The following is an 18,851-nucleotide window of genomic DNA, read 5'->3' as shown; positions in this document are numbered from 1 at the left end:
CCAGGGACAGAAATGTAAAGAGTATAGGTTGGGATTCAATTAAAAAACCCATAAAATTAGCTGCATATGCTTACAAACTGGAAGCAGCTCCTAACACTGGGTTCAATATTGCTGCCGCCAAATGATGCAACTTCGCCCAGCTGCCGGGGAATCTGGATGGAGTCATGAAGGAGAAGGCCCAATCGGCGCTGGTCACAGAATCCAGTGGAACTTGCCACCTGCTTGAATAGGTCTAGAGGGGTAAGAAAAAAGGCAAACAAACTTAAGTGATAAAACATGATGCTATGTAAATACTGCAGAAATCCATTGATGTTCAGAGACTCACAAGCACGGCTAAGAGTCAAGGTGGGAATTGCCACATTTTAATGTGCCCCTGTTTGACTGTTTTCTCATTTGTTAATAAGTTACCAAAGCACTCAGATGCCATTGTCTGACTACATCATTGGTTTGTATTTATGAAGGACTGCTATGAAATAACCATTTAGCTGCATTTTTTATAATATACTCACACAAGATACGACTGTCATACCATTTAGGTTGCATGGTCTCTGATCCGCAGTGATGTGAATGTCTTAACATTAATATATACAAAACTGTAATAGCCTTAAAACAGACAATGCAAAGGACCTTATTCTGTGTCACGTCATGAGTTCCTTTGAAAAACAAAAAAGTTCCCTAATTTGATATTTCATAATCTACTAAATCCAGGATTATTTTTCAAATGAAAGGGAAACATTCAAATGTGGGAAACATTACATTGTTACAGTGCCCCGCATCCATTGGGAATTTAAATATCATATTAAGTTTTAGTTTTTGAAGTGAAATGTCATTTTAAGCCATGTTCCATTATAGCAATACTCTCAAAAAGGAATCCTTACAGGATTGAATCATCATCCTACCATAAGCTCAATTTAATTTGCTTGGAATTAGTTATACTACATATACTTTGAGGACGTTTTAAAGTTTGTAATAATAAGAAAAATCAGGTTAGGATCAACTGAAATATTTATGTGGTACTGCCCCAGTTGATAATACATGAATACATTCTGCTTATTTTTCAAACTGTAAAAAAATAAGGTGTCACCAATGTAAAAATAATATACTTCTATGGCTATAACTTCTTTAATATTTCATTCTACACTAGGGGTGCAATTACATAGGCGCTCTGAAAATGTTTATGATGTTTCCTTGTGCAGCTTTGACAAAGGATTTCCATCTATCCCCTCCTCCCCCCTTTTAACTTGAAGAGGTTGAGAATGGAGATATGGAAAGACGTAACATTAAGATGTTTTAGAAGGGGATGGGGGCTTGATGTTCACGAGCATGCGTTAGCTGTTCTGATATAACTGTTATGCATGCGTGCTCTTAGAACAATATAGGTGAGTTAAATCGCTGTAGCTTTAACCCCGGGTAGAAAAGGGTTATATTGCTAAAAGGGCATGCACATGTAACAGTTACACTGGAACAACTTACACTGCTATCATTTGATGACAGTTTAGTTGTTATGTCTGTCCACACCCTATTATTATCAAGTCTGGTCTTACACTATTTACCTAATTTTAAGGCAAGTCCTACCATCAGCTCTGTAGCCATGGAAAACATCCAAATAGTAGAACCAATATTATATTTCACTGTGAAAGTTGATAGGGATGGTGCAGCCTCCTAGGTAGAATTTAACCTTTCAGGGATCTCACAGCACATTTAACCTGAGGCAGAAGCACACCTAAACAGGGATGGTCCTGAATATGATGTCTCTCTCACACACACACACACACACACACTCTCACACACACACACACACACACACCAGACTGAAAACATGCCAGTGAAGACACTTCTAGGCCTTTCCATGTGCCTCTTCTCAAAACCTTGGTCTCCAGCATGTAACCATAATGAAAATTGTTCTACAGATCAAAAATGTTGACTTTGTCAGCTCATCATTTAGACATTTCCCTGTTCACAACCACCAAGGAAAATGGGTTAAATCCATGTTATGAAAAATCATGCTAAACGTTAGTTCTTGCCAAGATGTTTTACTTGATTTTTTAACTGACTGGTGCTGAAATAGCTTTGGGGTGTGGTGGGAAATCTTTATTGCTGAAATCTAGACAGTGGGCAAGTCCATATTTTGGAGAAAAATCCTGCAGTAAGGAATGAAAGGATTTAACAGATCTTTTCTTCTGTATGTATTTGTATTTCTCTGATAAATCTGAAAAAATAAAATAAAATATAAATTAAAATACATGACTTACATCTGTATTTATCTTCCAAATGTGCTTTACACAGGGAAATTACACCAGTTTTAAAAGATAAGACACGGATCCTTCCGGTTCGACCCCTAATAATATATGTATAAAAACAAACAAACATCAATTATACAATCCAGACATTTGATCACCTATTTAGCTGTTCACTTTTAAAATGAATCACAGTTTTGGTAATCAATATTGCACACAAATGCATTATTGAAGAGCCTGTATCTATTGAAAATATTTAATAGTATTTGTTAATAGAAATGAGACAGTCACAAACTCCACAGACAAGGCTGAATTGAAAGGCTGAATTCAGTTTTTCACTTAAATAAGGAAATCCGCCATTTTTATAGCTGTATAAAAATAATAGTGTATCCTCCTAAATCATAGGACTTAGTGCATGTTAATTTTCTGAAATATCACATGTAAATAAATCAGCGAACCAGCTTAAGAGATAACATTTTTAAAACAAGAGCTGTAAAAAGCTTAACATCTTGTCAATTCATATTTCCAGTCCAAATAATCGTAAGGCCACAAGGTGTCAAATCTAATAGATTTACAAGTTATTACCTTTGAAGGGTTTTTTTTAAGTGATGAATAATAATTTATGTTGTTTTTATTTGTAACTGAACATTAGCAGCAGTTGAGTAATGTTCTAATACAATACTATCCTTTTTCAAAATGGCTGCCATCTTTCATTCTCAATTGACTAAGACTAAAAGTGAGTTTGACAAAAACTTATTGTTTAAAAATGGCTACGACCTTCCAGTGATGACACTGGAAGTGAAGCCAAGCTGTTCCAACAAAGATGGGGTCCTTGATAATATAAAGAGTAGCCTGTCATGGACAGCTTGGCATCATTCTAATTTTGAAATAAAAAAAAAGGGAATCTTTGCCTGATGCCAGCATTTATGTAAGAGAAGATACTGTGATTTCATATCTCTGAACAAAGAAGCGACCTGGACAAGCAATATATAGCAACTAGTATCACTTCTAAGGCATGCAGGAGAAGGAATAAGCTTGCCTAAAATTAAGTAGCATACGGGTATTATGGATAATGTTTTTAATTATAATAATCTACATTAATTCCTGAATTTCTCTTTCTAACATTCAAAATCCTCCCATTTACTAAAAGTACTAGGCACAGTTGTACCCCAGTCCATAACCTGCCCCTAGTTACTCTTTTCCCTAACCAGTAGTGCTCCATAGCCTTCCTGGCTACGCCATGCAACCTCACTCCTCTCCAAAGTCTTCCTCAGAACTCTGCTTGTGGTCAATGCACTTTCAATAGCCCCCGTTCCCTAATGTCTTTTTTCCTGACATTAAGCTATGTCTAAGGTCCCTGCCAGATACTACAGGGTGCAGTTTGGCTGTTCATTGCATCTTAAATAGTAACTTGGCCACACATTCAGGGAATAAATGGCACCCCAAAAGGGAAACCAGCCACAATGCTATTACATAAAAATGTGTAATTTTCCTGTGGCTGGTTTCCATTCCTTCAGTTGAGCATATGATAGGATTAGGACAGCAGTAGGGTGTCCAAATGGGTTTGGTGCAGTCCTCACTGCCTGACAATCAGCTGCTTTTCAGCTGTATCGAGGACCGCACTTGGGCTCAAACCCAGTTCAGCCAACGATGAGCTTATTCCCGGCTTGCACCGGGAATACTGGTTGAAGCCCCACTGTAGTCCTGAAGGCATCAGACTATCAGCTCATTGTCGCTCTCACACTTTTCAACTTGCTGGCGCAGAGGGAACAGGAACCCCAAATGCCATGTCCTGCCATGAATATGTGTTGTGGCTGGAGGCATGACTGTTTGGACTGCGCATCAGGTTATACTGTGCCTTGAAATAAGCATCCGTCAGTGGCCTAAGTGACTCCTTGAGGTACAGGTCTATCAAGAGTTTTCTGCCTGCAAACTGCCTTGTGCTACTGTAAATGAGATTAATGCATGTGTTTATAAAGGCATCTCCATGCTGTGTTTTACATATATGAACATCTTGATCAAAAAAAAAATTTCTGCTGTGGTACGATCAAAGTCAATATAAGACCCACCTGGATGTGGGCCTAACTCTTCTCTCAGACTAATGCAATACCCAGAGCCAGCAAGTGCCCTCTTTCCCCCGACACAGCCCCACACTTTACAACTACTTAGCATATAAAATAATTGTCTTAGTTCACATTTTGGAATAATGTTATAATATACTGTTACAATACTTCTGAATATTGGTTCTTAATTGAAACATTTACCTGAGAATAGTTAGTAGGTTACAGAATAAATTCTAGTAAGCTTGCTTTGTCATGAAGCCGATACTCTGCTGAATTTACACAAAGCCCCACATTTGCTAAAACCTTTGCGATCCACTAAAATCAATAAATATACTACAGACTGAAAAGGGTGGGTTGCAGCAGAATTTGGACCCATCACATCCCGGTTTTTATCTTTAAAAACATTCTTGGTTCTTCTACTTGTGAGCTGGCATTTGTTGCTCATCTATGCAGCTCAACACTATTCCTTATTCTTTTTCTCCTTTTAACTTGCTTTCCTCATGCAAACCTTTCCAAATTAATTATCCTTTGTGCCCTCAGAAACTCATGCTGATGAATACTAGGCTCATGCAAATTATAAAGGAGAGGCATGTAGCATGATTATTTTCCTGTAAGGCATATTAAATTGGAACCTGCACGAATCACGAGGTGTTCAGTTGTCTATGCTCTTCTCTCCAGTCAAACAGATAATTTAGCACGCTACTGCAAATGAGTATGAGTGATCAATTAAAGCATATCTGAAACATAATGAAGATTTGCAGGGCTGTATCCATGACTGGATCTGTCATTGGTGGTGTGCTCTAATTATCCATACCTTTACAAACCACAGAGACTGGACAGCTTACTTCCAAACAAATAAGATCATGCACTCAGGCTGATCTGTCTGATTACTCTATGATTAAACCTATATACAGTTGAGGGAGTTTTCTTTCAATGCTCATCTAGAACAACAGAAACTTCAGTAAATGTCCTTGAATCCCTAGGTCTCATCCCAGTTTCCACTATGCTGCATTCAGACGTACAGCATCCGTCTTCCCAGCAGGCCTGCCTGCAGGGAGCAAGCCATAATTCTCAACCTTGCAGGTTTCAACATGGAACGGCTATGCGAGTAGACAAAACCAGGAAGAGAATCTCTTAAAATGATTTTTATTCCCTCAGCTTGAATTTGCAAGGCCTGCACACCCAGCAGTTTTTGTCTGGGCAGAAACCTAGTTCATATTCAGATTTTATTCATACTTGGGTCTTAACATGCTGGGGTTTTTTTGAAACCTCAAGTGCATTTTTTAAAGTCTAAACTAAATATTAAACATAGCCCCATTCTCTATTATCTGTAAACTAAGCAAAAATCTAGAGTAATCACAGTATGCAACACAACTTCACTGTACTTCATGGCTGCTGCGCCTTATGGCAGAAGAGACATTGCTTTGTTTATAAAGTCATGTTGGGAGGAGATTGTGGAAGAATAATCTGCAGAAATCTTATTAAAAAATCAATAAAGCATAACAACATAGATGAAAACTTGATGAAAGAACTATTCTTAGGTCACAGAAGTATTCCCACCTTAATTTAACTTAAAAGGTTGATGAAATTAAAATCACGGTCCAGGTGTTCGTCAGACTGCACTCACAGAGGTATGTTTTGCCAACTGGTGTAAGGAAGAAGCATCTGTTTTTCAGGTTACCTAGCAGTTGCTTACAGCCTTAAGTAACTATGTCAGAACATGGACTGCACAATATCTTCACTGAATTTCTCATTAAAAGACCTGTTTACTATCATAAATCCAAAACAACAGTGTATCTAAAATTAGATTGGTTTAAATACTGTGTAACTTAGGAGCTACCCTAAGCTTCATAAGGCAGCTGATTAATAAATTAGAGAGAATGGAATAGACATAAAACTTCAAAGTAAATCTGTCCCAACTACTGTAAATTCCTGGGTGTGTAAGTTTGAGTTTGAAGGCTGTCTTAGTTTATTTTCTAAAATTAAGCTTTAGAAGGAATGCTACTGACCTTCTAAAATTCACTCAGATCTGTTGACTACTAAAGGTCACAAGCATATTACACTACAAGTGGCTCCCTTCCAGCATTTAACATGAATTACACAATAAAAACTCCAGAAAATGCACAGCCCTGAATAGGTTTAACTCTTGGAAGTGCACTCATGTATGATTACACTTATATTGAAGATTATACTGTTGCTTTTTGATAATGCTCTTAATTGGTTAAGATAAAGGCATGCTAACAAAGAAATTCAAAAGCACCTAGTGGAGGCATGACCTAATGATGGAATGGAGTACTGCAAAATGACCTCAGACAGACTATTCCACATAAAAATAGTCCATTTTTCAGCTATCACTTCTTAGCTTAATAAAACAATTTAGGACTCTGAGTCTAACTGAGGGCCATATTGATTCAGCTAAGTGCAACCATTAAGCCATTAGTTTTATTAAACTTGCACTCTGACCATCAGCTTTTCATCTCCGAACCATCCATTTTGTAATGAGAAAAACAGCTCATTATTCCCAACTATCATGAAAGCTTTTTACTACAGTACATTCAAACTACTTCCACATACGTGTCATAGACATTCAGCAGCCAGTTGAGGCACATGTCTACACAGAGAGGAACGTTGACCAGGTTATTGTGCTCTTGTTCCAGGCGATCATAAATGGTGGTCAAGCAGTTAATGATCTGTAGGATGTCCATTGGCTGGTCATTGTGTTTGAGGTTGTGCTGGTCCAAGGCATCACATGCAGCAGACAAACTTAAGAGATCCACTGTTGACAAGAAATCATGATAAAGATAAGAAAACATTACAGTCACTGAATATTTGTATTATAGTGTGTTCTAGTATTTCCTACATCCCAATTTTCATTAACATTTTTGTGCTGACATCACTCTGCCAAACCCATTCCATCCCCTCTGTCTAAGTATTCTGATAACACAAGATTTTATACATGTTAAGTGTTGTCTGGACAGGTACTTACATTTTAAATATTACTCATAAACTTTTTGTATTTATCTGTATAGGATCTCTCATTCTATTGGGTGCCACATAAATGATATAATATTATCTGAATCACCACACCGCAAATATGAAACACGTTTAATGATCTTTATATATGCCTGTTGATAGAATAGTGTTCAAATAAAAAAACACATTGAACTCAACATAAATGTTGAAAGTCAGCTTCATTGGGGACCACCATTTATTTTCCTGGCATAAACAGACAAATTTCAGTTGAACCATAGTCCATCAAAATGTGCATCTCCATAAAAATGGAAAAATTTTGCAAAACTTGGTTAGCTTTACCTGTACTTTGTTTCAAAAGAACAAGGAAACGAAAGTCACACAAATGTTGAAATAGCTTGTTTCAATATTTTTGAACTAATGATGTTAATTTTTCATTTTGAAATTATTAATAGCGTTCATAGACATTAGGGCTGGAAGGTCCAGATCACCAGGTCAAGCCCCCTACCGAAGGGGCAGAAAGTCAACTGGGGGTCAGATCACTCCAGCAAGATAAGCATCCAAGCGTTTCTTAAAGTTATCCAGGAGTAGGTGCTTGCACCACTTCTGGTGGGAGTCTATTCCAGACTCTGGAGACTCGGATGGTAAAGAATTTTTTCCTTATGTCCAGTCTAAAATGGTCTTCCAGCAGTTTGTGACTGTTAGACCTTGTCTTCCCTTGGGGTGCCCTGATGAACAGAAGTTCTGCCAGTCCCTGATGCATACCCCTTAAATACCTACAGACTGCCACCAAGTCACCCCTGAACCTCTCCAGGCTGAAGAGTTTCATGCCTCTTAGCCTCTCCTTATATGGCCTGTTCTCTTGATGTCTAATCATGTGTGTGGCTCTCTTCTGGACTCTCTCAAGCTTTTCCTAAAGTATGGAGCCCAGAATTGGACACAGTGCTCCAGCTGCGACCTTACCAAGGCCGAGTAAAGTGGGAGGATGACTTCTTGGGTCTTGCTTGCGATGCATCAGTAGATGCAAGCCAGACTTTTATTTGCATTGTTGCCTGTGACATTGCATTGGTGACTCATATTCATCTTGTGGTCAATCATGATCCCCAAGTCTCTTTCAGTCATGGTGCAGCTGAGCCTTTAAGTATGAAGTGGGATTTTTCTTGTGTTGAATGTCATCAGGTTTTGATCTACCCACCTTGCGACCCTGTCCAGGTCAACCTGAATTGCCAGCCTATCCTCTAGCATGACTGCACTCATAATTCCCCATAATTTGGTGCTGTCCATGAACTTAGCCAGTCTGCTTCTGACACCTGAATCCAGATAATTTATGAACATATTAAAGAGTACTGGTCTGAGTTCTATGCCGTGGGGGGACAACACTGGTCACCATAAGCCATGTTGATTCAGTTCCACTGACTATCACTGTTTGGGTCCAACCATGGAGTCAGTTCCCCAGCCACCTGACTGCAAGGATGCCGAGGCCATGGCTCCCCAATTTTACCATGAGGACATCATAGGAGACCAAGTCAAAAGTTTTTTTGGAATCTAAATATATGACATCAATCTCTTCTCCTTTATGCAGGTGATGCGTCACCTGGTTATAGAAGGAAATGAGGTTGGTCAGGCAAGACCTACTTGCAACGAAGTTATGTTAACTATCTCTCAGAACGCTAGCTTTCTATAGACTGTTGTTGATGGGTTTTTTGATAATTTTTTCAAAGATTTTTGCAGGGATTGAGGTCAAACTGATTGACCTGTAGTTCCCTGGATCTTCCTTCCTCCCTTTCTTGAAGATAAGAACCATGTTGGTCCTCTTCCAATCTTCAGGAACCTCTCCCAAGCGCCATGCATTTTCAAATATACTCACCATTGGTTGTGCTATGATGTCAGCCAACTCTTTAAGCACTCTTGGGTGCATTCCATCCAGGCCAGCTGATTTGTGGATGTCCAGCCTCTCAAGCTGTTCCCTCACAAGATCTTCATCAATTATAGGTGTATGATCACCCTTATCCTGGTAGTCCTGCATCCTGTCACGCAGGGCGATCCCCTTGGGCTGGTAGAAAACCAATGCAAAGTAATTGTTGAGGAGATTAGCTTTTTGTTGTGTGTTGGTTGTCAGCTGTCCCATTTGGTTCAGCAAGGGTCTGATGTTGTGCTTGGTTTTTTTTTCCAGCTTCCCAAGTATTTGAAGAAGGATTTTTTATTGTCCTTGATTCCTGTAGCCAGTCTGAGTTCAGTTTCAGCCTTGGCTTTTCTGGTCTTCTCCCTACAGGTGTGGGCCAGTGCTGCATAATCCTCCTTAGTGGTAATTCCTGACTTCCATCCCTTATAAGCTTCTCTTTTCATATTCAGGAGGTCCATGAGTTCCCTCTTGAGCCAGCCCTTTCCTGAAGTCGAGGATTTCTGCATTGCTGACTGATTTGCCAAGCTTTGTGATTCACAGAGAAAATGGTCAGCTCATGATCACTGTGATCAAGCTTCCCTTTGATCCTCAGATCACTGACTAGATCATCCCTTCTGGCTAGCACCAGGTCCAGCAGTGCCTCTTGTCAGCCTGTAGACTTCTTGAGTCAAATAGAACTCATCAGCGCAAGTGAAGAAGCTTTGTGACCAATCAGATTTGGCTGAATGTTCTTCCCATGAGATGTCAGGGTGGTTGCAGTCGCCCATGACAACCATGTACTGAAAGTGTACAGCCTCTGCCAGCTCCCTAGCAAATTCGTGGTTAAGCTCTTCCTCCTGGTTAGGAGGTCTGTACTAGACTCATAGATTCATAGATTTTAGGATTGGAAGGGACCTCAGTGGGCCATCTAGTCTGACTCCCTGCCCCTGGCCAGCAAGAAAAGGGTCACCAAACCTGGGATCATGTGACCCCAGCCAGGGGCCTGTCCAGTCTCCTTTTGAAGACCCCCAAGAATGGGGCAAGCACCACCTCCCTTGGAAGCCCATTCCAGGTCCTGGCAACCCTGACCATGAAGAACTTTTTTCTAATGTCCAGTTTAAACCTGCTCTCCAGTAGCTTGTGGCCATTGTTCCTTGTTGTTCCAGGGGGTGCCTTGGTAAACAGATCATCGCCCACTTCATGTTGCCCTCCCATTATGAATTTGTACACTGCCACAAGGTCTCCTCTCAGCCTTCTCTTGGAGAGGATGAAGAGGTTAAGGTCCCTTAACATTTCCTCATAAGGCCTTCCATGGAGACCTCTAATCAGATGATTGGCTCTTCTTTGGACCCTCTCCAGGCTGTCCACATCCCGCTTGAACTGCGACATCCAGAACTGGACAGAGTACTCCATCTGTGGCCTGACCAGTGCTGCGTAGAGAGGGAGAATTACCTCCCTGGACCTGTCTGTGAAGCACCTATGGATGCACGACAAGGTGCTGAGAAGGTCACTCCCAGCCTACAGATATGATGGCAGTTTTTTCTCCCTAGATGCAGCACCTTGCACTTGTCCTTATTGAATTGCATCCTGTTGCTCTTTGCCCACTTCCCCAAATTGTTGAGGTCAGCCGGGATCTGGTTCCTCCTCTCTTGGGTGTTAGCTCCACCACATATTTTTGTGTCATCTGCGAATTTGGCCAGGGTGCTTCCCACCCCCTCGTCCAGATCACTGATGAAGATGTTGAATAGCACCGGCCCCAGAACTGAGCCCTGAGGGACTCCACTGCACACATCTTTCCAGGCTGACGCTGACCTATCCACCATCACCCTCTAAGTGTGACCCCTGAGCCAGTTTGCTACCCATTTTACTGTATACTCATCCAAGGCAAATCTCCTCAGTTTATTAATAAGGATGGTATGGGATACCATGTCAAAGGCCTTCTTGAAGTCTGGACAGATAACATCCACCTCAACTCCTGCATCTAAACATTTGGTGGCCTTGTCGTAAAAAGAAACTAGGTTAGTCAGGCAGGACCTGCCTGCTATAAACCGATGTTGGTTACCCCTCCACATAACATTAGCCAGCGGACTCTCACAGACGTATGCCTTGATAATTTTTTCTAGGATTTTCCCTGGGATAGAGGTAAGGCTGACTGATCTATAGTCCCCTGGATCCTCCTTCCTCCCCTTCTTAAAGATTGGGACAACATTGGCCCTCTTCCAATTTTCCAGGATCTGACCCGAGGACCATGAGTGCTCAACCATGAGTGCTCATATCTCCTTGCTAGTGGTTCAGCTAGTGACTCCTACAGTTATATCCCCTTCACCACATTCTCCTTCTATTCTAACCCAGAGGGTTGCTAGTCACCCCACTTGGGTGCCAATCTCTGCTTGTAGGGAAGTGTACTGCTCCTTCACATAGAGAGCTACATCCCTGCCCTTCCAAGAATTACACCAAGAGGGAAGCTAGCCCTTTATGTCCCAATGGGATAAGAAATATTTTCTTTAACCTCATGTATACAGGCAGGAGATAATATGGCAATGTGTTATACAGCATAGCTGAGATTTTTAGAAGTGGTTAAGGAATTTCTGAGAACAAGTCTCAAGGAAAATCAATGGTACTTGTTCTACTAAACCCCTTAAGCATTTTCAAAAATCTTATTCTATGTCCCTGCGGTATCCAATGCTTAAATAAACAAGGAAAGCTCATTGTGATATCCTTAACATGATACAATGTGATTTACAGAATAATTTACATTGCTATTTTTAATTAGTATTTTCTTTAAATGAGGCTTTTTGTTTTTGAAGCCATACTTAATTTACTTACATCTAAGAGTGCAATCATTCCTAGATCTGTACCTTGCCCAACAACAGCCTGTTTATCAGCCTCGTACCATAGAACGATGCTTTTTTCTAAAAATTTATTAGCCAGATTGGAAATGCAGCAAAACAATCACACCACCTTTAACTCCCAGCATTAGCCTGACCACTCAGTTTCCTCTGAGATAATGAATCAATGGTAATTAAGTGCACCCCTCAAGCATCTGGGTGGCAGCTTAATTATACATGCGGCTACAGATAAACATGGGTCATTCTGTTTTGTTAAGGCTTTTCACGCTAATAAGCAGCAGCTCCTCAAAGCCTTTAGCCATGTTTTTTATGTATCAACTTTGCTTCATTTTGAAGTCCCTGATGCATGTTTATCTAATAACATTCTTGAGCTGGTGTAACAGTGGACTCTGCTTTGGGGGATTTTTTTTTTTTTTGCTTTTTCTGGCATGCTTTTAGCTAAATTCAATTCTTTCTGGGTTGCTGCACACCAAGGAGAAGGTTGGTATGGGGAGTACAACCACCCATTTTTCCTCATTTTCCTATCATTTTTTCCCATATTTCTCTTTAGACCTGATATAGCTTTTTATATAAATGTTTACATTTTTATATATTTTATATATTATATTATATTAATTTGTATATTTAGCTACTCAAAATTGTATAAAGCACACAATATTACCCTTCTTAAATATAGCATTAAGTAAAAACATTTTTATTTTGCTACTAAGAAATAGGCCATACCTCCACTTGTAAAGGCTTTCTACAACTTATCCATCATTAACTTTGGGGAGGAAGTCCTCAAAAGACAAACATGCATTGCATTTACAGGGGTTGCAGTGATGGGAAAAATTCTAGGATTTTTTTCTTCTCCCAGTTTCAAAGATGAAGGGAAAAGGGTGGTAATGGAACAACCACTTCATTTGGAAATCTGACCTTCTTGTTTATACATACAGGCACTGGGATCTAAAACAGTGTTAAATTTCTATTGGTGGCCATCAAAGAAACCTTAATAAACTCAGTAACAATTTTGTTACACAATTAAAATGCGTTAAAGAAAATGGTGAAATCATAGGATATGACAAATTTAATAAGTCCTCCTGTTCTGTATTTAAAATTCTTTGGAAGAACAAGCTTTGTTAACAAAATGCCTCCAACATCCCCCTCTGGATAAAGTGTGAAGAATGTGCTTAGGTATTTGGTGCAGGTGTCAATAAATGTTTGTTAAAAGTGTTGGCTCTCAGAAAACCTTTGCTTTAAAGTGAGTTTTTAAAGAAAACCCATTAAAAAAACTTCTGGGCTAGGAATATCTTCAGTTTCTCCAAGAGAAGCTGAGAGGGGACGTTGTGGTGGTGTACAAATTCATAAGGGGAGAGCAACATGAAGTAGGCAATGATCTGTTTACCAGGGCACCCCCTGGAACAACGGCCATAAGCTACCGGAGAGATGGTTTAGACTGGACATTAGAAAAAAGATCTTTACGGTCAGGGTTGCCAGGATCTGGAATGGGCTTCCAAGGGAGGTGGGGCTCGCCCCATCCTCAGGGGTCTTCAAGAGGAGACTGGACAAGCACCTGGCTGGGGGTCACATGACCCCAGGCTTGGTGACCCTTTTCTAAGCCTGCCAGGGGCAGGGAGTCAGACTAGATGGCCCACTGAGGTCCCTTCCAATCCTAGAATCTATAACAGAAGTTACACACAAACTGGTTTAAAATGATCAGAAACTGGTTTAAAACTGTAATAGAACAGAAGTTCAGTGCACATTAACTGGTTTAAAAATGGCTGAAACTGGTTTAAGATAAACCTGGTTGAATGTAGTATCAGACTTAACTGATTTAGGTCAAGCTGGTTTATGAAACTTCTGTCCCAGACCCCTTCCTGATTCAAGTTAAATCAGAATCCTCCAAGGGGTGCAGGTGGAAAATCTGGCTGGTGCAGTCCAGTCTGCCTAGTGGAGACAGTGCAGTTCCTGCCAGACTTCACCCTGCTGCTGGGAAGGGGGCGGGGGGGTGTAGGCCAGCAGGCTCTGGGGGAGGGAGGTGGATTAAAGCCTCTGTCTCCCTTCTCCCAGTCACACAGGACCCCAGCTTGGGTCTGCCCAGCTTACCCCCCTGCTCGCTTCTCTAGCGGTGACGGGCATAACCAAAGCACACTTGGGCAGCATCAGGTGAAGAGGGGGCAGGGAGAGGATCCCTGGCTGGGGTCTCCATGTCTGTGGGAGAGGGGAGCCCCCCCGAGACAATTCTGGCAAGGGCTGCTTCCCTCTTCCCCCTCCAGGCACACTCCCAGGGTGGGGGTTTAAACCCCTCCCCAATCATACTCAGCAGCCTACCAGGGCCTGGTCACACCCCCCACCCCTCTCCCCTGGTCAGCTTCCCTGCAGCCTTGCGGCTGCTACTGAAGAGAAGAGAGGGCTCTAGTGTCCAACAGCTTCTAGCCTGAGTCACTGCAGGCATGTGGCTTCCATTTCTGGAATCAAAAGTGAATATCTATTCACTTCAAATCAGTTCAAACTATGCAGGTTAGACAAACGTGCAAAATTGAATAAATCCAGACTTGGGCCTTTTGAATGCCTGTACTTAACCCTTAAGATAATTTGAGAGAGAAGCAGTGGCATAAAAATATAATGACACAGCATAGCAGTCTTCAATGTTTTCTTTAATAAACAGCTGTCCTGCAACACCTAGTCTAATTAATAAAACTGTGGAGGCTGTAAACTTTGATGGGATGAAATCATCATTTATTTTTTCCGACCATTATAAACAAACTGTAATGAAACACAAAATAGTTTTATAAAACACCAGAAGTAACATCCACTGGCTTCAATGAAGCCAGGATTTTACTCTGGATATTTCACATTTGTAAAATCCAAAAGCCTATTTAGGCCCTTAGATCACACCAAGACAGTATGAAGTCTTCAGAGTTAATAAGTGTGAAACAGAGAGAGAGAGAAAAAAAAAAACAGGCCCAAAACATTTTAGCACCCGTATTTTCAGACATAAAATCTCACTTATACCTACATAGTTCAAATGGCCTGAAAACCCTGCAATACAGGAACTGAAATACTTCAAGTCAGTCTTCCAGAGGAAAGCAAATACTTTACTTTCACACAGTTCCATTCTATTTATTCTACGGAAAACTAGGCCACTGCCACTGGAAATGGAAAGGCTCACAAACATATAGTGCTCATCAACTCTCAAACTTTCTATAAAATATACTATTGATGAAAAATGTAATCTTAAAAAACCCTGTACTTTATGGAGACCATAGAGAGATTACATTTATTTGTATATTTCTAAACGAGAAACATAGTATATTTATGGCCAGAAGCAACTTACTGGAACATACTGTGGTTGATGTTTACAATCTCAGAAGCAATATTCCACTTACAAACTCGTGTATTTTAAAAGAGAGAGACAAAGATTAAAACAATATATTCCTATAATATACTTGTTGGAAGATGGAGAGTACGGGATTTTGTTAAGAATAGGTATTTTTAACATTTCTGATTTCCAGATTTTTATATTTCAAAATTACTTCTATATCACTTCATTCTCCTTGGCAAAATACCAAAAATGATCTGAGTTTAATTCATTAGCCAGATTGGAAGTTCAGCACAGCAATAAGAAATACTCTTTGTGCTTTTGTGGCTTTGGTAATTTTTCTTACATTTTTCATGATGCTGCAAGGATTTTAATTTTTTGTTCAAAATACTTACAACATACAGATTTCAAGGATTAACTCTATTCATTAGTGAAGCCGCTCCCTTTAATTCACCCAACCCTTTAGCCCCATTATGGGATATGCTTAAAATACTGAGGTTTGACACAGTTCCAGAGAACATGTGAACACAGATCCTAAGCTGAAATGCAAGAGACAGGAGAAACACAACCATCTCAGAAATTAAACTTTAAAACTAAACATATTTAGAAATTGCAAATATAAGGTCTTGTTCATTGTTTTGTCTTAACTTAGGGTGAAGTGGGTTCTCAGAGTTTCTTGTCATTGTAAAAGCAGTGCAAAACTGCTGGTTCAGAGTTGCCAGACGTTGGATAGACATCTGTTCCTGAGATATTTTCTGCTTCTAGAAGTTGTTTAGCTTGCCCCTTTTGGGAAAAGGGACTATCAAGAAGCATAAACATATAGGCATATACTTACAGCAGAGGGCTTTCTGCAGTCTTCGGAGTTTCATGGCAGTTCTGTAAGCCGAAAATCTGACATTGTTCAGGTCAGCTAGATGAGGAAGTCATAAAAGTACAAATTATTTTCACCAGAGAAATGTAAGTGTTCAGTGACAACCTAACAAATCAGGTTGTAAAACACAACCAAGAATATAGCCATTAGTTTGCACACGAAAAATTGCAAGGGAGAAATTATACTTTTCTTATGGAATTAGTGTTAATAAAATCCAAAGACACATAACCATTAAAAAAAAATTAAAATCAGTCTCTTAACATACGGGCACAGCCTGATCTGCTTCAAAGACATGTTTACTAGTAATATAATGACACTTAAAATTATAAAAAAGACAGCATTTCATATTATTTTAGATAGCTGTTCAGGTGTGGCTACTTTAAGAGAGTTGAGAAACATGAAAGTCTTCCCTCTGTACCTAATGTCAGAGTAGGCATGTTAGAGCAGCTGAAATAAATGATTTTGGCATAGAAAACATGGTAGTCAGCTTCTAGTCTCTGCATCTAGGAGTCTAGAAAGACAATGCACCAAAGAAAAACATACAGCTTTTCAATGTACTGAAGTGAGACACTTCCACTTAGCACCAAGTTAACTAATATTGGAGCCCCTGCCTCAAGATAAAGATGTCTCAGAAATCTACTTCTTGAGTTCATCCTGCAGGCTAACTTTTCAGCAGCCCCTTTGAAGGCCCACTGAGCTGACTAGCTCCTAAAATTGACATGGAGAGAAAATTAGGGTCCAGGAAATAAATCACAGAATATGGGTTTTATTCCAGTATTTTAAATTAAAACCATCTCAGTTAGCTAAAACAAAACATTTGCAGAGCTTCCCATGAAACCTGAAAGGAGAGTCCAACAATCAGGGCAACAACAATCAGATAAAATCTTTATTTCTCAGTTAGGCTACAGACCAATCCAATCAAGTAACAAATTCTATACATCAATTAAAAACAGGTTTTTCATCTATAAATTAAACTAATAGCATTTTATATTTTCAGACCTTTACAAAGCTTTTCAACAACTTGCGAGATTGCTAAATTAGCGTGATTCAAGTATGAAATGCAACTACCTCTGGGGTGAAGCAAGGCAGTTGTTCAATAGCACATGGGAGTTTATGACAAGGAGTTAAGAAACAAACAGTCAGAGGAGAAGTCAGCTTAGACAGATACCATGTAATTAACCAAACTGGAATTTGTCCATGAAACCTGTATTAACACCATTATCCTTAGGAAAATTGTATTGAGATTATTAATTATCAGTTAACAGTCTTGTAATTCACTTCCCCTCTGCAGCAGCTAAAGGCAGTGTAATGGTCCATTATTTGCATGGGAGCAGCAGCATAGATTGACTGACCCAGTTTGTTGAATGGCTTTGGGCAAACCACAAGTCTACACTGTAGTCAGTGGCACAACAGGAAGATATTGCAGCTTGTTTTAAATTACCTTACTTGGGTAATGGAGGCAACATAGTTGTGGCAGCACAGCTTGCAGTGAGTGGTTATCATTTATAATAGTAGTCTCAACCAGGGTGTTGACGCAGCTTGGGGTGCCCTGAGATCCTTTTACAGGTGCCATGCAATGTTAGTTCTGTTAGGTATGCAAACTTGATTCACAAAATAAAATCCACAGATTTCAAGTAGGAATCCTTAGTGTTGAAAACATTCTGACCTGTTGTGAGGTCCTACTGACTTCTCTGCAATTGAATAATTGCTTTATTAGTTTTTACTTGGTTTTTTGACTACAGAAAAATAAGAACTTGGAATTTTCCAAGGGGTGTCTTCAGTCTAAAAAGGTTGAGAACTACTGGTTTAGAGCTGGCCTGGGTATCTCTACATTACACTGTGTCTGCAACACAGGCAAGCTCTTAGTTTTTGAGAACGAAAATTATAACTGCAGAACTTGAATTTCACATACAGACAGAAAGAAAGATGTGCAGTTATTACAATAATAAGCAATGGGCTTTTTGTGCATACAAGTAGCCATTCCAATATCTAACTGATCACAGGGAGCTGCAATCCTGGTAAGATAACCAACAAAGCACATGAGGATGTTTCTGTTCTCCTAATTTTTATGCTGGACCCATGCTTGGTCCTAAAGGGGTCCTTCTACTTCAGTCTTGCACAGGGAAGCTGTAAAGCTTAAACAGTCCTTATTGCTAGAAAGTTTTAAAGACGTAAGGACTATATAAATACAAAGAGCTATTTGTAAAATGGACTCTCAGGTCTACATATGCATCCACATCATACATTTTAAAACACTATACATGTCTGAGTACCAGACGGAATACAATCTCTATTACCTAAGTTTTATTTTCATTAAGCTGTTTTCTAAGGGTCATTTGAGCTTTGCTTATTTGACAGATGATGTATACCTTTTAGCTAGGTATACAAGACACTGTCTCCAAAACACCTCGTCTTGCAGAAGAAGTTGGCAGCCTTCAGCTTTGTGTATTTAGCGATTTCCTTCTCTACACTGCTCCATGCACCTTTCTAATGGGCAGTTCTCTAGTGGATTGTTCCCACCATCTCGATCGCACAATAATACTGACAGGTCCATAAACCTTAATGTAGTTAGAATAAACTGTGTAATTTAAACAAAGTAACTTAATCTGTCTTGAAGCCAAATTAATAAAGCACTCCTTTGCAAGGCACTGTGACTTCAGTTTCACTTTGGAAACTTG

At 39.8% G+C, this 18,851-nt stretch overlaps 1 protein-coding gene across 13 annotated transcripts in view; it reads right to left on the bottom strand.

Moving 5' to 3' along the window:
* The window catches only part of DMD (dystrophin), a 1,922,593-nt gene that overhangs the window by 73,207 nt on the left and 1,830,535 nt on the right, over window positions 1–18,851 (bottom strand). For all 13 annotated transcript variants that reach the window (XM_019529123.1, XM_019529125.1, XM_019529122.1 and 10 more), the window contains 4 exons: window positions 16,138–16,212; window positions 6,875–7,076; window positions 2,253–2,338; window positions 75–232 (listed from right to left, as the gene is read on the bottom strand). In XM_019529123.1, the coding sequence (XP_019384668.1) occupies window positions 75–232; window positions 2,253–2,338; window positions 6,875–7,076; window positions 16,138–16,212 (521 nt within the window). The remainder of the gene's footprint in view (window positions 1–74; window positions 233–2,252; window positions 2,339–6,874; window positions 7,077–16,137; window positions 16,213–18,851) is intronic.

Source organism: Crocodylus porosus, unplaced genomic scaffold, assembly GCF_001723895.1.
Source record: "Crocodylus porosus isolate Cpor-Errol unplaced genomic scaffold, CroPor_comp1, whole genome shotgun sequence".
Lineage (NCBI taxonomy): Eukaryota > Metazoa > Chordata > Crocodylia > Crocodylidae > Crocodylus > Crocodylus porosus.
This window is presented reverse-complemented; position numbering and strand designations above follow the sequence as displayed.